Below are 22,010 nucleotides of genomic sequence, written 5' to 3'. Positions count from 1 at the left end.
GCAAAAGAACTGGCAGCCATGCAGCTCAGGGACTTTTTTCCCGACGTGGAGACAAACATACACATCCAAGCACCGACAATCAATACACACCATGAGCCGCCTTTCCACCCACAGGAGGTCCTCCGCATAGCAAAGGCACTGAAACTCAACAAGGCGTCCGGTCCAGACGGGCTCTCCAACAGAATTGTACAGGCGTTTGTCCAGACAATGTTGGACTACTGGACAGGAGTGTGCAACAAGTGCCTGGATTTTTCCCTGTTCCCATCCATCTTCAAAAAGGGCCGCCTGGTACTTGTACCTAAGCCTGGTTCCGCACTAACAACGTCATCCCGGCCTATCACGCTGACCTCGAATCTGGGCAAGATACTGGAAAAACTAATCGCACAGAGGCTGACGTTTTACTTGGAGCAAGGAGAGGCGCTTCATCCGATGCAATTCGGCTTCAGGGCAGGAAGATCAGCAGACGACGCCCTTCGCCACCTGCTGACTTCGATCGAGGCAAACCGCAGGGAGAATCTCCTTACGGCAGTCATCTCGCTGGACATCAAGGGAGCCTTTAATAACGTACGCCACGAGAAAGTCATCAGCGCCATCCGCAACCTTGATGTCCCAGCCCCATTTAGTGCGCTCCTAGAGGATATCCTGCCGGACAGAGAGGTCACCCTGTCTACGGACATGGGCGAGGTATCACGCACTTTAGTGCGTGGCTGCCCGCAAGGTTCATGCACCGGTCCGGCCTTCTGGAACCTCGCATTCGATCCTCTTCTTCACTCATCGTTCCCCCTTCCCCCTGGCACAAAGGCGTTCCTTCAAGCCTATGCCGACGACCTGGTGCTAGTCCTAGCCGCTCGCCAACCGGAGAATGTCACGTCACTGGGACGCATCGTTCTCCCTACGATCTCCAGATGGCTCCAGGAAAACGACCTTCAGGTGGAACCATCCAAATCACTGGTCCTGTGGCCAAACAAGCGCCTGAAGAAGCCCTCGTTCAAACTGAACAACGTCAGGCTAAAGCATGCCTCATCAATTAAGGTTCTAGGGATAATTATTGATAAGAACTTTAACTTCCTCTCGCACGTGTCGTACTTGCAGAAGAAGACGGCAAAGGTGCTCAAAGACTTCAGGCGCCTCTCAGGCTCGAATTGGGGCTACGGCAAGGAGTTTCGGAATACCCTCTATCGTCAGATAATTGTCAGGCAAGTGGCCTACGGTGCATCCATATGGTATTCCGACCCCGGCGTCAGGCTCTCAAGGGCGGTTCAGGCTCTTCAGCGCCCGCACCTCCTGTTCATCACTCGAGCATACAGGTCCACGTCGAACAAGTTACTCCAGTTGGCCACCCACAACCCTCCTCTGGGCCTCGTTCTGCAAGCGGAGAATCGCCAGGTTCGGCTGCTTAGGTTCAGGGAAGACGTCACGTTTTTTAATACGAGATTCCTGGCCGACAGGTTTGAACGCCCGGTCCCCAGCGTTCCCCAGCACCCGTCAAAGGAGCTGCCCACGGACCAAATTGCTCTTTTCCAGGCGCCATTCAACGAGCAACAGTGGCAGATCTTCACAGATGGCTCCAAGAACTCCGACGGCGTGGCCTCTGCATTCGTGGCATTCCGCAACCATGTCCGAGTACAAGACTGGAGCTCCCGACTCAACAATTTCAACTCGATCTTCCAAGCCGAGATTTTTGCCATTCTCCAAGCGGTCCGCTTCGCTTCATCATGCTCTGAACCTTCTATGATCTTCACTGACAGCCTCTCTTCCCTCCACGCCATATCAAACCCGTTCAACCGAACCCAACTGGTGAACGACACTCGCAATACCCTCCTCCTGCACCCACGCATACGCCTTTCATGGATTAAAGCCCACCAAGGACTTAAAGGCAACGAGGAGGCCGACACCCTAGCAAAAAGCGCCACGACAGCCACTTCTGCCATCACTCTCCCGCTGCCAGCTTCGCACGCGAAGTCACATTTTGCTTCGCTGGTCCTCCGCAGGTGGCAACTCATATGGAATGCGGAGGAGACTTCCACCAACGTTAACCTCATTGTCCCAACGGTCTCACGTGGTCGGGAGGTGTGGTCAAGGACGAAAATCATCTTTTACACGGAACATGGTCCCTTCCCGACGTACTTGAAGAGGTTTAAGGCCTCGAATAACCACTTCTGCGCCTGCGGGGGAATCGGCGATCTCCATCACTACGTTTCCATATGTACCCTTACGGAATCGTACCACTCCTTCTTCTTGGGAGACTGGAGCGTGCACCAATATGCGTGGAAACGACGTATGATGCGCAGCCCCTTCAACTACAACAAAATTGCTGCACTAATTAACTTCTTGGAAGCTTTTTCGCACCTTCTACGTCAAGATACCATGTCTGACCCCCCGTCTAGCGACTCTGACAGCGAAAATACGGATGATCTTGACCCGCCAGTTACCAGATCACGCTCCACCGGTCAACATTTTATGCTGGTGTAATCAGAAACCCCTCAACGAGATGCGATACGACCAACTCACCCACTCACCACACCCAGGGCTTGTGTAAGCTCCTGATGTCGACGCCGTAACTATAGGATCACATGTGTATTATCGTGTGTATATAGTGTGTATTATAGGATCTCCTGTACATTTTGTATATTTGTATACTGTTCTTTCTTGCACTATTTTTTTTTTTTTTCATCATTTTGGAAATCTGCACAGCACGGGCACTCTGCTTCGCTCAATCTTTTTTTTTTTTTTTTTTTTTTCTTTCTGTAACCGTCGTAGAGGGACGGCGCGGTGTCCCCCCTTGGTAAAACTTGGCTCTCCAGCTTCCTGGATGGGAGCGCTCTCTAGCAACGGCTAGATGGGAGCCATCACTCTCTGGCAGACGGCCAGCAGAGATGCTCCCCGGCGCAGACGGCCCGGGTGGGAGCCTAGGTCTGGACAGCAAGCTCCCTCGAAAGCGGACGCGCTGCTCTGTCACCTTTCCTTTTCTCACATATATCTATCCAAGAATCTTGGACTCGTGATGGGACAGTATTGTCTTCCACGGTTGTGTCCATTCTGTATGGCTCTTGCAGTCAGAATTTCTTTTACTCAATAAACGGTCTCCAGCGCGTCTCCAATACGTTAGAGGTTCTCACGAATATTAACGTGGAGGCGCGTCTGGTCTTTCGGTTGCAACCCGGGCCTCGCGCTATAAAGGCCCCGGCTCGCGTGGGGTTGCAACCCGGGCCTCGCGCTATAAAGCCCCCGGCTCGCGTGGGGTTGCAACCCGGGCCTCGCGCTATAAAGGCCCCGGCTCGCGTGGGGTTGCAACCCGGGCCTCGCGCTATAAAGCCCCCGGCTCGCGTGGGGTTGCAACCCGGGCCTCGCGCTATAAAGGCCCCGGCTCGCGTGGGGTTGCAACCCGGGCCTCGCGTTATAAAGGCCCCCCCGCTCGCGTGGGGTTGCAACCCGGGCCTCGAGCTATAAAGCCCCCGCTCGCGTGGGGTTGCAACCCGGGCCTCGCGTTATAAAGGCCCCGCTCGCAACCCGGGCTTCGCGCTATAAAGCCCCCCCCCCGCTCGCGTGGGGTTGCAACCCGGGCCTCGCGCTATAAAGGCCCCGGCTCGCGTGGGGTTGCAACCCGGGCCTCGCGCTATAAAGGCCCCCCCGCTCGCGTGGGGTTGCAACCCGGGCCTCGCGTTATAAAGGCCCCCCCGCTCGCGTGGGGTTGCAACCCGGGCCTCGCGCTATAAAGCCCCCGCTCGCGTGGGGTTGCAACCCGGGCCTCGCGTTATAAAGGCCCCGCTCGCAACCCGGGCTTCGCGCTATAAAGCCCCCCCCCCCGCTCGCGTGGGGTTGCAACCCGGGCCTCGCGCTATAAAGGCCCGCCCCCGCTCGCGTGGGGTTGCAACCCGGGCCTCGCGCTATAAATGCCCCAGCTCGCGTGGGGTTGCAACCCGGGCCTCGCGTTATAAAGGCCCCACGCTCGCGTGGGATTGCAACCCGGGCCTCGCGTTATAAAGGCCCCACGCTCGCGTGGGATTGCAACCCGGGCCACGCGTTATAAAGGCCCCGGCTCGCGTGGGGTTGCAACCCGGGCCCGCGCTATAAAGGCCCCGCTCGCGTGGGACTGCAACCCGGGCCTCGCGCTATAAAGCCCCCCCCCCCGCGTGGGATTGCAACCCGGGCCACGCGTTATAAAGGCCCCACGCTCGCGTGGGGTTGCAACCCGGGCCTCGCGATATAAAGGCCCCGGCTCGCGTGGGGTTGCAACCCGGGCCTCGCGCTATAAAGCCCCCCCCCCGCTCGCGTGGGGTTGCAACCCGGGCCCGCGCTATAAAGGCCCCGCTCGCGTGGGGCTGCAACCCGGGCCCCGCGTTATAAAGGCCCCGCTCGCGTGGGGTTGCGCGTGCCTCGCGTTATAAAATATACAATGCATAGTATGTAAAACAAAGATTATGTGGAAACAGTGTACAACAATATATATAAAAAATTGATTTTGTGTGTGTGTGTTCTCTATACAAATCTACAATTTTAGATCGATCGTACCAAATGGGAGACGAATTTAACGATAGGCTACTTAAAAATTTTGTCAAAGCAGGGCAAGTGCCCCAAATGGGCAAGAAACTGTCGTTGAAGAACAAAAACCATTGTTTTTGGGCCTCAACAATCACTTTCCGAATGTTTACTTTGGTTACCGTGGTTCCCTAGCAATGCGTTTCAGATGTGTATATGCCTTTACAATGGTTTGTCACTTCTCTAATCCTGTTAGCATACGTATATGTATAATAGTTGATGCCTTTATAATGGTTTGCCACATTCTCAATACTCTGAGTAATGAGGCTTTTTGAATAGACGTCATAACCATCATCAGCATCGCTTTTAGGGTCAGGAAAAGGGTGATCCTCATAGAAATCGGTGTTAAAATTGCCGATTTCACTGTAGAAATGCGAAAATTTGGTGTTTTCTGTCTCATCAATAATTTTAGAAATTGTATTGAATTCTCGATTTTTGAAATATTGAGTTCGCTTAGAGATATTCAAAGCCCAGAAAATTAAATATGGAGTAATTCGCCGGACTTACTTTTGAGTTGGATATCCAGGCATAATATCAATTTCAGCTTTTCATTTATATCTGCTCAAGCATGAAAATTAATGTCTTCGTATTGTCTTTTATTATTCAACTGCATAAATTCATCTAGTTTAGGTTTTAAAATCAATTATGGGTCCGTAAAGTACATCGAAGAAATTCCACAGATTTAATTAAGCATTTTTGGCAGCTGAAACACGCAGATGGATAGCTTGAAGGAGGGAGGATCGAAATACATTGCGCCCCTTAAAAAAGGGGGGGGGGAAATATTCGTTTCTATGTTTCTGAAAGTAAATAGGAGATGAAGATATATTCAGAAAGAACATTGCGCGCTAGGGAAAGAATGACCTCCCAGTCCAAAAATTGAGCTGGGGAAAGAGTCACCTCTTTCCCTTTATCGGCCGATAGTGAATGCCTATGGATTACGCGTCGCTTCCGACAAAGCTTTCCATTATCCAGAATATGGCCGAAATGGTATTTTTTCGAATAATGGTATTGTTTAAGACGCAACGTCTAGTGGTATCCTTGGCCAGGCGATCAGCCATCTCCATTACCTGTAATTAGTAGACGAACTTTAACGCACGTTATACAAATCGATTGATGGGCGCAAAGTAGCTGTCGAATATACCGAAAGACCAGACGCGCCTCCACGTTAATATTCGTGAGAACCTCTAACGTATTGGAGACGCGCCGGAGACTTTATTGAGAAAAAGAAAATTTGACTGCAAGAGCCATACATAATGGACACAACCATGGAAGACAATACTGTCCCATCACGAGTCCAAGATTCTTGGATATATGCGAGAAAAGAAAAGGTGAAAGAGCAGGGCGTCCGCTTTCGAGGGAGCTTGGTGTCCAGACCTAGGCTCCCACCCGGGCCGTCTTCGCCGGGGACTGTCGAATATACCGGTGTATTGTGCTGGGGTCGCACACAGCGTGAAGGCCCTCCAACTTGTGTTCGTGTGGAGTACAATCCGGCTTGCCACTGTAAGGGCCCCCCCCCCCCACACACACAACTTGTGTTACGTGGTGTACAACCCGGTCTGCCGCTATAAGTACCCCTTTACTCTTCATGTTGGGTGCAACCCGGGCCTGCCGCTATAAGAAACCCCCTTTATCGTTCGCGTGGACCTGCCGTTTTTGCATCTCATGCCAACTGTTAGGATATGCTGCTCGGCCTGGTTCTCTGCCGTCGTCCCATTTGCGTTGCCATTTAACAGCCATTTTCAGTGTGCCTTTTGCAGCCGAGACGGGAAGCTGTATTGGTGGTTCAAGTGGTGCCCCTTACGTTGTTACCTTTTTCCCCTTCCCGTCCGCTAATTCGTTTCCCCACTCTCCCGCATGAGTCGCACTTTTGGAGGAGACTTCTAGTTTGTCTCACCATCTGGTGACAGGATATTGGATTTTTTAGGGCTGGAGGACTGGACACGCTGTCGGAGGAAAATTAGGGTTGGTTTCTTACTTTGTGTTGTCGCTTTCAAGGAATTCGGCTTGAAAGACAATGCTGTTGTTGTTGTTTAGCTTCGTTGGCCATTTGCTGATTACAATGTGCCCTTGGACCTCTGCATTTGCAGCTGCTGTCCCATCGAGTGTGTATGAATCACCGCTTGTACCACTTTTGTATCGATTTTATATCGTTAAACTCAAAAAAGTGCTCTAAGTGCGGACGATTCAGGAAATAAATGGGAAAAATAATATCTGTTGAAGGTTTGAGATTGATAAGAAATAATAAAAGTTTTGTTTGAGTAGAAAATGATGTGTTTGGCGATTCATTGAATAAATCACCTCATAACCGCAGTTAAAAAAAAGTCCACCACCTTATTAATTTTTTCGATAAACAAAGTACTGGTAGAGAAGTGCGAACTAAATGGAGCTTTCGATGGAAAGTGTCATTACTGGCATCCCTATTAAACTTACATTTTTTCCCCGTAATAGTGTCCCTTTTTAACATTTATGTTCATGATAATGAAGATTCCCAAAGCAGAATATTCCGAAATGTGCGACATGCGTCGCAGAACAATCTGGAAGAATATTTTATGATTTTTTTAAATCGGATGATTCTTTTTGAAACACCCTGTAAGATTAAGACTTTAACTATAAATATTCATGTCACGTACTGTTTGTCATGTTAACGTTATTTTCCATAGAATTAATTCAAATCTACTGCTTCAATGCAATGGGGCTTCATTTTCTGCCTTGGGTGATTTTTTTTTGTAATTTATTAAAAATTAGCAACTTTGCTTTCCATTTTTTTAGGAATCACTTTTGGTGACAGTTATAGATTTTTAGAGAGATAGATGGCTTTTTCTCAGCCCAAGATAATCAAGGAAACATTTTTCTGGCTATTATGATGAGGGGTGAACTCGGAAAGAAAAGTCATCTTGTCTCCGCCGAGACGTGTCTCCAGTGGTGCAGATGGTAGCATGCTTGCCCGGTATGCAAGAGGGCCTGGGTTCGTGTCCCGGTTGAGGCAAGATGACTTTTCTTTCCGAGTTCACCTCAGCATAACATCCAGAAAATAAATGTTTTCTTGATAGTTATAGATTTTCCCGCATTTTTATCGAGGAAATATAGTCAGCCTACATGTATGCAACTGACATTCATTAATTCAATAGTTAATTTATTTATTTATTTATTGGTTAATTCAATATTTTGCAGCAATAACTTAAGCCCACACACAATGTTTTGCTGCCAAATTTTACGCATTAGCTTTTTAAGCAGAGATACCTTAGGTATGCGTTACCTCATGTCCTGTTTTGAATATTTTCTCGTAGCTCAACGTTTTTACTCCACTCATTTTCGCCCAGCGGAACATGATTTGAGAGAAATTTAGTTGGAGGGAGGGGGCAAATTGATGGATGAAATTCACATAAAAAAAATTTGTTCAAGCTCTTCTAAAGCACTTGAAATTTTTTTTTTCAAGGACTGCAATGATTTTTCAAGGACTTTTAAAGACTTGAAAATGAACTTTATTTTCAAGGATTATACGATCCCTGTACCGTATTAAAAGATAAATTTTTGTATTTTCATTCACTTTTTTGGGTGGCCCACTATTAGGGGTTGCAGTCCACCCGGGCAGCATGTTATAGGGGACGGCAGCTTTGGTAGACACAAATTTTTTTTTTAAATTTCCAATGGTTAAAAAATCGCATCACGACTTTTACATAATAGTCATCAGAAAATCAATGAAGATATATCTCGAATATTGGTGAGGAATAGTGGAGGTGGAGAAGAGAACTTTTACTAACTATATTGCGAATAATAATGTGTGAATACTGAATTTTGTGACATTTTGATTAAGTTATCCCATAAGATTATGGGCATATATTTCGTATTTATTTTTACTGAGCGAATTTGTTGTTTTGCATAGTAGTGTATAATCTTTCTTTTCTTTATAAACCTCAAAAGGCTGAGAGGATTATTTATTTTTCCTCGCGAACAGGCTGTTCGCTTTGATGGTGTTTTTGAAACTGTCTAGAGTCTTATGTGATCTTTCGTTTTTTTTAATATTGTTTCCGGCGATATGTTGATAAAGCTACGGGATTAAAAATTAAATATATATATAAATATATAATTAATATATAATTAAATATATTTTATTAAATATATATAGCTCCGGGATATCTCGCTACAAATTAGTAGCAATTAAGATACCCCCCGGGACTTCATAAATTTAGATCTATATTTTGTCGAAGCTCTGATTTCCATGTTCCCCTATCCTTTGTTGTTTATTGTTGTGCGATTGATTTTGATATAATTTTACTTTTGTTTGTTGTTTTTCGATATAGAATTGGAGAAGTAAACGGAAAGGGGGCGGGGAAGGAATAAAATAAATCGGTAGTTTAAATAACCCAAAAAAAATAATTTTTTTTTAGAGATAGCTCTGAGAGAGACAAAATTTGACTTTTTTTTGTTGAGAGAGATTGATCTTGAAATGTTGAACTTCCGGACCCACTGTATGCCTCTAGGGGCGGGACAGCAATATATGATTGATTGACATCACGTTTTTAAGCCATAATTTGGCAAAGATGTTGAGAAGATTTGAGGCAGTGCCATCTTAAAGCATAGGCCCGTCCGGGCACTCATGATAGTGAGATCTAGTTGGAATTTTTGAAAATATGTAAATTGGAGGCAATTACAGTAGAACCTCGCTACAACAGACTAAAAAAAAAAAGAAATTTTTTGTTTTGCGTAAACATGGATGTTTAAGTAATGGATGATTGTTTTGCTGATGCATGAAGTAATACTACTTGCCAGGTAAAAAAATTAGGATCAGTGCAGTGTTTAAATACACATCATTTGAATTCAATCTATGTTGAAGACTGTTTTTCATTTGATATACAATAAACACTTTTTACACATAGCTACTGTACTTTTCATTAATGTAGCATTACGACCCTTATAAGAATTATTTTTTATAAACTGGAGTTTCATTACAACGGGCAACCTTCAGCTATATATATTAGACCGTTATAATGAGGCTTTACTGTACTTCTAACCAAGTTAAAGGACCCCAAAAAATAACTTTGCTGATATTCTTCGCTTCTCCCCGCTCTGAGATAAAAACAGTTTTCATTTAAGTTGATGTCCCATTCAACTGGCACTATCAAGACTACCGCCATTCCAAATGTTTTCTCATTTTTTTAGTATTAAAAGCATTCAAAATATATTGAAGGTTGTAAAATGCTTTAATGTTTTTAAATTACACAAATGGATTCATTTCAAATGCAAGTTTGATACAACAATGTCACAATTAATTAGATATAGTTAGGCATAACTTATAGTCATGTTCAATTTGAAAGAGAATATTTTTTAAAACCCACTTGATATTGTCGACGAGTAAAACACAACAATAGATTAATAATCGCTGAATGAAAATATGCTTACAGCAGAACCTCATACACAGACTTTTCCCTACACTGGCATAAAAAAAAAATCCCGCGCTATATATAGTTGGATGAAAACGAGGACTCTCCCCCACGCCACTTAATCATTGCTTTCTCAACTTTTTCGGACTTTACAACTTCTTCCTATGATAAAAGACGTACTGTAATTACATCAGAAAATTTTGTGACATCCTTAGACTCCAATTTAGCAATCACTGTTGATACGTAATTTTTGCAACTAAGAAACAAATGTGATAGATGCAGAATTTGTCAGTTTTGACAAATAAAAATGGAAATTAAATTTTTACTACTTTTCTGCAATATCTCAAAAACAGATTGAAATTTCTCCTTGCACCTGCACCGTGTGTCCCATCACTTGCTTAGTAGCCAATATGCTCCTGCATAAACTAGATCACCCTGTTGGATGCGATTAATTTGCTAAATATGTGCCAGTGGTTAAGGCAAGCTTTCTTTACGTCTAAGACAATTTTAGATGTAAATAGGTACCACTTGGAGAAATTTCAGAAAGACAAAACCGTTTTAGTGCTGGTGAAACATCTGATGGCGAAGAAAGGGGACTGTTATGTCCAGCTCTATTCAAAATATATTTTTTTTATGCTGCTTATTACCCAATTTATTCCTACTCTGTAATTAAAAGAATAATTGCACCCATGTCAAGTATATTCTCAAAAAGAAAAAAAAAAAAATTTTGACTTCATACTCTTATTAATAGCATAGATTTGTCAAGCACTCTGTCTAGTTACCATTAATTATCGTGATTGTGCCAAATTAAGAAAGAATGTTTTATTTTATAAGTAGACCAAAATAAAATATTGAATTTACCAAATAACAAGTGTCCATTTGCTTATGCCCCGAAGCAGTGATTTCGCTAACTTTTACTCATGCCCCCCTCCCCCACAAGGGCAGGACTGATATGGCTCAAGACAAATATCTTTTTTTGTTTTTACACAATATGAATTTACTATAGAAGGGCTTCCCAAAGGTCTAAGCCCAAGGGTTCGGCTCTAGGATGTGGGGAGCCATGCTTCCCCCACTTGGTTGAGATTTTTCTTTTTGTATGAATGACAAAATTTCTATACATAGTAAAACGCTAGCCAGATTTTTCAGAAGCTCAGCATGGTTTTTTCTCATGTGCAAATTGTGCTGAATAACTTTTATTAGACTTTTCGTGTTTGAAGACACACTGCCATAAAATCAATTTTGTGTCATCCTTACAGCCGTATTCACCAACACAGTTTAAACTGCAATCGCAGGTGAAAGGATTGAAGATAGAAACGGATTGGTTAAATTGAGGATTTTAACCAATCCATGTCAATCACTAATCCTTTAACCTGCGACTATAATTTAAACTATCTGTGAATATGGCCATTAGAATCCAATTCACCTGGCATAGCTGCCAACTTAGAATAAGAATTAATGAGATTTTTGGAAAACACTAAGGATTTTTCATCAACAAAAGTAAAACTGAGGGAACTTTTCCTTTTGGTAAAAATGTAACATCATGCAAGCCATTGCCGATTAGCTCCAAGTCATCAACCTGTAGATTAAATTGTACTACTATTTTACCTGTTATTACTACTTTATCAAATCATGCTAACAAAAATTACCGTCAGACCCGAAACGGGACATATAGTCAAAGCATATATAAGCATCTTGACAATTTCAGACGTCGAAAGGCCAAATTGACACTGGCTGTTTGATGAATTTTATCTTTCCCATCCGAAAATTATTTATTTTCAATCGCAATGGGGGCAATTTACATCATACTTGTAAATTGAAAGAAAAAGTCTTTTCATGGTAAATTTTTTGGTAATAATTTTTTCCCTAAAAGTAGGGATTTTTTACAATCATTATCAAAATTTGGGAGTCAGAGATGGAGTGGAAATCCTGGATGATTAGGCACGAGATTTGTCAAGTCCAGCTTAATTAAGCACAGTGGATTAATGTGAACAAGATTCTATATATTTCAGGTATCGGAAATACCAATAATACTATAGATCAAGTTTTACAATTAGGTTTTAGTTTACGTCAAAAATGAATAATCATTGTTTACTACAATTATCAGATAATATGATACAAACAAAGTATTGAATAATATAAAAAAAATAGATCACATAACGAATGTAAACGGAAGTTAGAATAAATTGATTATGTTATGTCATTATCAATCATGATACATATACATGCCTTTAAAAAATTGAATAAAAATAAACGTTTCTAAATCACAAATCAAGAACTTGTTCTGATAAACCTTTTAAATCTGATTTCATTTTCACCCATATTCTGCGGTCTTTTTCATTGGTATTAGCAGCGTTATTCTGACATATCTGACTACTTTCACATGTTCTTTCAGAATCGTGACAACAAGACCAATTCAAGTGTACAACGAATGTTTTAGCACTGCTTGGTATTTTATAATGTCTCTTGTATTCCAACATCGCAGTGAGTTCAGAATCCGCAGACATCAACAGCATTATATAAATAGGCACCAGTCGCTCTGACGGAGCAGTTCTCAAGAAACTGTTTCTTTTGAATAAATCTTTGAGCACTTGCTGCTTGCATTGCTGGAATTTGGATGGGCTCGACTTGCAGTCATCCCTTAGGCACAGTGAAGGAAGTTTTATTTGATAAACCTCATTCGGTATCGTGAAGCTAGGCCCGAGAGATAACACAACTTCTTGAACATTTCCCCCCCGAAGCAGTTCGAATAAATTGGAGAGGTGCTGGTTGAAATTCGTTACTTTGTCCTGCAACTGTTTCCTGGTCACAAACGATTTCTGTTGAGCAGCACCTTTTGGTCTGTCCTGTAACATTCAAAAATGACACAAATGAAGTTGACAAAACAATTATTTACCTGCAATGACAATTCACATGATTTTAATTACATGCATGTTTAATAGTAAAATTTTATCGATCAAGACCACACCAAGAAAAAATTGAGGTTCAAGCCAAATATACAGTGGGACCTCTCATAACAGACAATCCAAGTTAGCTGACACTTTTTTACATTACATCAATAGGCCTCAATATATTCCACAGTGTATCAGTGGACACTTTTCGGTGGCAGGCAAAATCTTCTGTCATGTGAGTGTCTGTTATTGAGAGGCTCTGCTATATATCAGGGTTTGACAAATCTCAGGTGCCAGGTAGCCATGACAACTAAAAAATTGGTATTGGAGCTTAAAAATTGTCCATGTGTGATTACTAGATTGACTGATCACTTCTAACGAGCAAAATAAATGTATGCTTGGCTCCTAGATTTTTTCTCAATTCATCAAGCCCTGCTGCACATTTAAATTTTATCCATTATTATATGCTCCTATGCAAAACAATTGACCATACAATAAAAGCGCAGAATCGTGAATACAGTGTGGACCCCATTTAATAAGTTCCTGTGTGTGCTCGAGACATTTTTTCCATTTAGAATGTCCTATTTTCAGAGTTCAGATTTTCTTCTCCACACAGTACGCTTAATACAGTAAAACCTGTATTCAACGGAATCACAAGGGACCAAATTTTCGTTGAACACAGGTTTCTGCTTAATAGAGGTTCTATTGACATAATGTGTAAAATTATGTAATGATCTCGTGTGTGATTGAAATTTTTTTAAAAATTAATTAATTGAAAATAAAGTAAATAAAGTAATTATCAAGTAAAAATTAGTTATTAAATATTTATCACTTGATATGACACATTTATTTCTTAAAAATACATACATACTGTATTTATTTTTACCGCCCATTATATACGTTAACTATTCTCACATCGCTGAATAGTGAGTAAAAAATTAAAAGCAGTACTGTAAATAATTTTTCCTTTTCCCCCAGTGGTCAATAACAGAGTTCTCTGTATGCAGTTCACACCCTTTGCTGCCTGAAATAGTTTTGCTTCAGAAATCACACCAAAAATGCAGAGTCATTATGCTATAATGCAAAATTTCTGCAGTCCTCTGAAGGTTTTTACAGCATCTATATGAAACTTCAGCCCAGACGGTTTTTTTTCTCAAAATGACGACATTTATCTCATCTCCATCCTCTTCTTTTTTGACTTTCTATAAAATTTTCTATGAGAGTTTCTATATTTGTCGTTTTAGGTTCAGTTTGTACATTGTTGTCTGTTTCAGCACTGCGATCACGGAAAGCAGCTGGCATGCAATTTTGCAAGTCCTGCATATATCATTTGAAAATTCAACCTTTGCACTGATTTTTCCAATAAAAAAGCCTGCTTTTCCGAGAGATTTTGTAACAATTTCAGGAAGCAACTGTCTTACTACACATGGCTTATTAAAATCAGAGCATCAAGTACGGAAACAGTTTTTGCTAATGTAGGGGTGGATGACAGCAGAACTCGCATTGGCAAGCAGTGATTGCATAAAAAATTTCGGTAGAGCACTTCAACATTTTGTGATTTTCCCCTTAGCCTATTGGTTTGGGAAACATTCATAGTGTTTGTATGAAATTTTCCATTAAGAGCATACAATTTTCCTTCATGTTTCTGTTTTGGACAGGTTCTGTTCAATCCAGGTTTTTAATATGTATTTTAGCATTAAAATCATGGGACCAAGAATTTTTTCCACTGAAGACAGGTTTTACAGTATTTGTACATTTATATTGCATGGCCCCAAAGCAGAATATGCCAAAATCTATCACATACGTTGAAGAACAATCAGTGATAATGCAGAACAACCTGGGAAAAGTTTAAGAAAAATGTATAAAACTATTATGCAAAGTTTTAATGTGGAACATTTCTAGTCAGTGGAGGGCTCGTTGCAGAATACAAAATATTCTGCTTTGGGGTTGCATGGTTCCCCGCTTATACAGCGATCTATTAAACAAGGTCAATTCGCAAAGTGGCTGGAGATCCCTGACCAATGTTCTGATGCAAGACAAAGGTCCCAAGTCCATTTTTTTTATTGCTAACATGGGATTCATGGCTATAGGTGTATTTACTGGATTAGCTCCATGTAACGAGAGAAAAGAACAGAAAAATTCGAGAGAAAATTTTTTTTGAATAATAATGCAGTTTTTCTGTCAAATTTTGAAAGGTGAAAAAAAGAATCACGACTGTGATACAATGGGTTGCCATAGCTAATGTGGACATGGTTATCATGAAAAAATGGTGATGATATCAAATCCTGCTTTTTCTTTTCTGACTTTACAAGGAGATCTCTAGCCACTTTGCAAACAGGCTGGCTAAAGCCTTAAATTTGGACATTGACGGGTCATTTTACAATGAAATTGGCAAATTTGCAAACTGGTTGATTTCAGGCTGTGGCAGTAATGTATGCATATGATTGATCAACTGTGTTATTGACATTGGGAGGCATTGCCTCCACCCTGTATCTCTGCCCATCTGTACTGTGCTTGTGGTCTCTGAGCCTTGTTAAACTGTCAAATCTGACCCATGCTGTGTTAAAAGTTGAAGATGCCCTAGAGTGAAGCATGGCCTCCAAAGGCTGAAATGTATGGCGGGGCATCTCTATAGTGTAAAAAAACATAAATACATAATAAGATTTCTCTTGAGCCCCCCCCCACCCCCTACATGAGTCCTATGGAGTGAAAGACTAAGAGAAAATTTTCACTTCACTATGTAATCTTGAATGATAAGACTACTTTACGCACACCAAATCCGGTCATATATCGCCATATGGCAATTTCCAACCAGTTTTTCCCCTAAGGTAATTTCCCCAAGCTCAGTAGGTAACGAACTTGCTTCTGACATTCTATGCCCGGATTCAAAGCCACGGACCTCGGTGGTAACCTTCACAGTGGAAGACGAGCATCTTACCACTGCGCCACTCGGGCGATTTGAATGATAAGACTAAAGCTGTATTAAAGATAAGCATTATCACATCAATGGAGAAGCCTGAGAATGCAGATCTAGATTATCCTTTTTTTCTTTTAATTACTTTGAGCCGCAACAACAAACAGTTGAAACAGTTTGACACTTTTTAAAGTTTTGGACGTTTGATATGGATGTCAACAAACCATGCAATATTTTGGGTGTTAATGACATTTTTTTCCTGAATCGAAATGTGAAATCAACCATAAAAGAAATGTTTGCAACATTTCATAATTTTTGAAGAATTAAAATTTCAATTTTTCTCATTTTGACTTTCCTGAATAATCAGTCAACTTGTTATAATTATAATTATCAGTATGAAGTACAAGTCTTGTGTCATTGGCATGATACTTGTGATTGTTTTACATCGGAAGTCACATTTGTTACTCATTTTCGTAATACACAAGTTTCTAGCTGATAAAATAAATGAATTTTTTCTTACTTCACAACTTGGTTTTTCTTTTTTACTTTTTGCAATAACAGACGATAGCAAATTTGTATATGTATATGTGAGGGGAGTTCTGAGTTCAATGAAATTAATTTAAATGCTTTGCACTAAAAATTAAATATCATTTGATCATTGTATGAAGTTATGCACCGTAATATGGCTTAACAAATCACAGTTTAATTAAAATTGTTAAACTTTGTATGAAATATTTTTATTAGAAAATGGCCACATAATGTGATGAATATTTCATATAATTTTGAATAAATCATTAGCATTTTTCATCTTGGAAATAGACTGGGACAGCTCTGCTTATTGATGTCATAGCCAATTGCATCATGATACATTCAGTACATTACTGTTTATATATTTTGGTAATTTTTATTTTGTCAATTTTATTATTTAGTGGGCATCCAGTTGAAATTGTGTGGAGTGATAAATAACCCTAAGTAGAGATGTAAAATTCTCGAGAATAATCTTTAGGAGAATATTCTAGAGGAATTTCTATTATAATTGAATCTCTAAATGTAAAAAGGGGTCATGTCATATTTTCTCAAGTTTTCAGGAGAGGCAAAAAACGTATATCTTCTCTAATAATTTTTTTTTATTAAAAAATTTAATTGTAGTGTCTGTGGAATGCATTTAATGAAGCTCTGAGAGAGGATTTTAAATTTTTATTACTTAAGAATAGCCACGAGAGAGTAAAATCTGAACGAACATGACCCCTTTTTACAATTAAACATTTTAGAGCCCCAATTCTCTAATGAAAAGTCTCAGGAAAACACATAAACAAACAAATGTACGCAATGAAACAAACTATATATTTAGCTTTTTATACTATACAAACTTTCTATTAGACAGGGATCAAAAGTACTCCTCTAATGGTTGGTGCACTAAAAATCTGGTCCCAAAAATCGTTATTCTCCATTGGGATGTATTTTTTGTTTTATTCAAGTTGTTTCTACACTTTGCTTTGGAGTATTATTAGTGGTACACCAAGTTTTCTTAGTGGGAAGATTCGTGAGCCAATACCATTGACGTATTGCTTACAGTAAACTTTGATGCATTCTGGTTGATCAAATCCACATATTGGTCCACTGTGTACAATCTCACATTCTTCTTGATAAGTATTTTTATCAGGGCAAAATTCCTATCACGGTACAAAAAAAATGCCCTCTGATTGGGGAAATGAAATTTAATTTCCTCAAAACATTCAGACTCTACTAAGAACATCAAAAACCTCATCAATGTGTGATTTTTATTCTGCCCTCCACAGTTGTCCATAAAAAAGGTACAAGATCTTGTCATATAGATCTTGTCTTCAGCTCCATCAATATATTTTTTTTAAAAAGAACATAACTTTATTAGGCACTTTGCCTCCATTTGTTTCATCATAAACAAAACATTTCATTTTACCATCTCTTAGGTTATGAATACCGAAGGTATTAACACTCAGCTGCCTAAAATAGTAGATATCTTGCACTGGAATCCGAGGTAAGGATACAGCAGCCATATAGTGAATACACAGACAGAAAATATCGCTGTTTTCTTGGCAAAGCTCTTTAGCTTCTATGATTGCATCATAAAATTTTTTGCTCCTTTTCTGTACTGATAATTACAACATGATTACATAATAACAACTACTACATTTTAAACAAAAAACAATTAATAACAAATGACAACGAAACAAAAACAATGTAAACGAAGAAAACCTTTTTATGGGTAACTAAACAGGAAAATCCTGCTGCTACCTGTTAGCTGTCTTGAGAACTAAATGTAAAAAGGGGTCATGTCCTGGACTTGACACCTTTTTACTTTTAACATCCGTTTTTTTCTCAGCCTCTAGAGGCGAGACTTGACCCATTTTACCATAAAACAATGCATTGATGTCTCTATTGCACGAATCCATCAAAACATAAAAATTGAAAAAATGTGACACTACCCCTTTTTACATTTAGCGATTCAATTAACTTGAGAACATTCTTATGAAAGTTCTTTATGAGAATATTATCCTGCTATTAATAATATAATTATATATAATATCCTTGAGAATATTCTCTGGAAGGACTACTTCTATAAATTACTGGGGAATATTAGCCTATCGAAACTTAAATATTATTAACTTAAGAATTATTCTCAAGTTATTAATAATAGTCCTTCCAGACTCGAATATTCTCAAGAATATATGTAATACCATGTATTATAATAAACCCTCTATAAATAACTTGAGAATAAGTCTCATTATTTTTGATAAGAATATTCTTTAGTAATTTACAATAGTAGTCTTTCAAGAGAATATTCTATGTCCCGTCTCTTTTCTCTTCAAGAAGACGGTAATAATTGCCTAAAGTTTGTAGCTTACAATATAAACTACAATATTAAAGTTTGAAATTAAGAAAATTAAACCAACATGGCTGAATTGCAAAACTTGCTAAGAAACATGAGTGATACAGAATTTAAGTGTATGTACATTAAAGAAAACAACAGTTCTGTATCTTCTTAGAATGAAGGTTATTGTATAAGAATAGCTTCCTTTGTCAGTCAACTTTGGTTTAATTTTTTGTTTTTAACTTATTTCTGAAAATTTATCTAATTTTGAAATAATTTTTTTTAAGGTTTTAATCTTGAGGTTTATAAAATATTCATAACCAAACTTTTAAAACCTCTCATCATGTGACCAAGAGAATATTCTCAAACTAAAAGTTATCATTATGAGGTGATTATGCCAAAAATTACTTTGTTTTAAATATCAGGCAATGAAAACTGATTTATATTTTATAATCTAAACAAAATTAGTAAAAAAAAATTCATTATTTAAAAGAAAAATAAATATTCTCGATTATTCTCCAATTTTTACATCCGGGAGAATATTCTCACCTCACATCTCTAACCCTAAGCTATTTTTTAGATTTTTCCAACAGTATTATGTAGATCAGCGGTTCTCAATCGGGGCTCCGCGGCAACTCGAAGAAGATAAAATGAATCAGTAAATCTGATAGATAAGTAAATAAGAGAGGCCTACAAGGTTCTGCCATAAAAGTTATGTACAAAAAAGTGCTCCTGGAGTCAAACAGGGCTCCGCCATAGAAATTATATACTGAAAAGAGCTCAGCGAGTCAAAAAAGATTGGGAACTGCTGATGTAGATACATTTCTGGGATACAAAATTATTTAGTAAATGTTGCAACCATCAATTTTCATTTACTGCCCACCTCACATATTCTTTTAAAATTTTACACATTTTTGCCCAGATAACTTGATATATCTTCCTGTTATGAGAATTTTTTTTCATCTAATCATGTCTACATCTTCAGAGATTAACATTTAAAGAGTCATCCAGGGTGGATCACAAATGAATTATTTCTTTTATCCGGAAAACAAGTAATGTAATTTCCAGTCGAACATGTTGAGTTAATAATACACTATATCAAACTCATGGGGAAAAGGGAGAAGTGCAGAAAGGGTGTGGTGAACTGTCAATAAAAATAGATGAGGGCATCGTCAAACCTCTCCCCAGTTCCGGACGTCACCACCAGGTGGCGTTGATGACCACCTTTGCATCAAATTTTAACATTGAGTAGGCACGCTTAATCTTGACGCGCTTTGGATAAGACTGATTCTTGATACATGATGGGTGCTGACCATAGGCGGAGACAGACTTGGAAGTCTGGGGGGCACAGTCATTATTGCTGGGGGGCATAATGATGATGTCAATTCATAGGTGGCGTTGATGACCACCTTTGAATCAAATTTTAACATTGAGTAGGCACGCTTAATCTTGGAGCGCTTTGGATGAGACTGACTCTTGATACATTATGGGTGCCGACCATAGGCGGAGACAGACTTGGAAGTCTGGGGGGCATAATAATGATGTCAATTCATATATACACATATACATTATATCAGTCGACTCCACGTTTGACGCTGGGGGGGGGGGGGGGCATTGATCCCCCCCAGTATCTCTGGCCATGGTGCCAACTGCGAATCAATCGATTACTAATTGCAAAGCTGCAGTTATTCGTACGGAAAATATGCTCATTCTTAGTGTGAGGCGATAAAATAATTAATAGCTTACGATTTGTTTCAGGCGATGCGCGCCATCATCCGGAGGAGAATCGTCGTAGTAGATGTCGATGCCATTGTTGGTCGTTGTGCGGACGATCCGTTTGATGATCTCATCCAGAGGCAAAGGAAGTTGTCCCCTGATGTAAAGCAGAGACTTTATCACGTCAACAACCAAATGGCTTATCATCGTCGGTTTGTCGCCAGACGAGTTTTCATGGTAGTAACCTGCCTCGGATCCTCGACGGGCACAAACTTTTTCCATATATTTCGAAGGCGGACTGAATGTGAAGTAAACAGGGACAGGCTAACTTGTTAATCAATAAATAAAGATTTAAAAAAAGGACAACAAATCAGCATACCATTCAAATTCCGCACATTTCAGAAATGGCTGAAGTGGCCTTTGTAACGGCCAGCACCGCATCACTGGTGCTTCTTCTGTTCGGTGAAAGACGGAATTTGATGTGCAAAAAGCAGCCGCGTTTCCGTTTTCGAGGAATGAGAAGTCTAGCGTTCAGCGCGACATCTATGAATCTTTCATCGAATCATAATCGGATTCGGCAGGCGGGACAAGCAACGCCCGCGTTTTCGTGTATTTCAAAGCTGACCATATTTCCTCGAGAGAAATACGGGAAATTGGGATTCCAAATACGGGAGGAAAACAGTTTTCCTCATATTTTTCTTTTGATATCTTTAGTTTGCAATTCGATGTTTCCAGTTCTCAAACCAGTCGGGATTGTTCTCATTAATCCTCATTCGCTACTGAGTAGGGCCACCAGACATCTTTTTTTCTGAGGACATGTCCTCTTTTTTTTATGTAATTCAGTCAATGTGTTAAACAGAATCATTTAAACAAAGCTGTTCAGTAGTGTGTTTATTTCGGGGTTTTTTTTTTAAAAACTGTTGTTCTTCATTGATGTAGTAATGCCATCTGTTGAAAACATATGCAAATGACCTTACCAAAAAAATAATGCACGCATGCGTCTTCGTCTCCAAGTTTCGAAGTTCAAGTTTTTCCGGGGGGGGGGAGAGCAAACAGCATATACTCAATTTATGTGTATATATATGGTATAAAAATGGTATATATATATATATATATACCATTTTTAGTGTATTTCAAAAGCCTAGTAGGGGGGCAAACGGTGTCCCCTGACCCCTCCAAATGACGGGCCTGCTGGCAACCTCAGTTTAACGCAATCTCTCGCATTTTTGAATAAATATTTATGAATGATAAATATTTGCTTTGTACTGGAACCACTGCTGCTATCTGTGAAATATAAAAAATGCCAAAACAGTATTATCTTCTTCGTTCCAGAATACTTTTATATGATCTCCTGTTTCTAATTATATCGTAGATATTACTTAATTCCAAGCTTTATAGCACATACCTGGAAGTTCAAGCTCCGTATTGATTCGGTTGCTATTCGTAATGATATTACCTGAAAAAACAAGCGAATACAAAGGCAGATCTGACGATGTGGTGGTCGAGTGGTTATAGTGCCGGACTCGTGATGCGAGGATCCGGGTTCGAACCCCACAGTGGTGGTCGGCTGAAGTTGGTTTTCTGTGGTTCCCAACTTCAAGGCGCAAATGCGAGCCGATCTCCCCGTTAAAAAGTCTCGCCACAGAGAGCAACAGTCCTACAACGGTAAATCATTCAACCATAACACTTCACTCATAGGTAGAATATGTCACTATATGAAT

General features: G+C 40.1%; 1 protein-coding gene across 1 annotated transcript; it reads right to left on the bottom strand.

Moving 5' to 3' along the window:
* Positions 1-9,723: 9,723 nt before the first annotated feature.
* Positions 9,724-20,750, bottom strand: LOC149088389 (uncharacterized). The gene is made up of 2 exons (XM_089247474.1): positions 20,320-20,750; positions 9,724-12,763 (listed from the first exon to the last, which is right to left on the bottom strand). The coding sequence occupies exons 1-2, from the start codon at positions 20,569-20,571 to the stop codon at positions 12,182-12,184; spliced, it is 834 nt and encodes a 277-aa protein (XP_089103600.1). The 5' UTR covers positions 20,572-20,750; the 3' UTR covers positions 9,724-12,181.
* Positions 20,751-22,010: the final 1,260 nt, after the last annotated feature.

The sequence above is a fragment of the Pholcus phalangioides genome, unplaced genomic scaffold (genome assembly GCF_987345545.1).
Source record: "Pholcus phalangioides strain wild (caught in Gottingen) unplaced genomic scaffold, Ppha-v1.0 ptg000003l_1, whole genome shotgun sequence".
In the NCBI taxonomy this organism is placed as follows: domain Eukaryota; kingdom Metazoa; phylum Arthropoda; class Arachnida; order Araneae; family Pholcidae; genus Pholcus; species Pholcus phalangioides.
Note: the sequence above shows the minus strand (reverse complement) of the source record. Positions and strands in the feature narration are given on the sequence as shown.

What these genes read in the sequence shown, in the direction of transcription:
- LOC149088389 (XM_089247474.1), bottom strand. Translation starts at nt 20,571, where the DNA reads ATGGAAAAAGTTTGTGCCCGTCGAGGATCCGAGGCAGGTTACTACCAT. An exon ending in CGCATCGCCTGAAACAAATC is followed by an intron (nt 12,764 to 20,319) that starts GTAAGCTATTAA and finishes TGAATGTTACAG; the next exon opens with GACAGACCAAAAGGTGCTGC.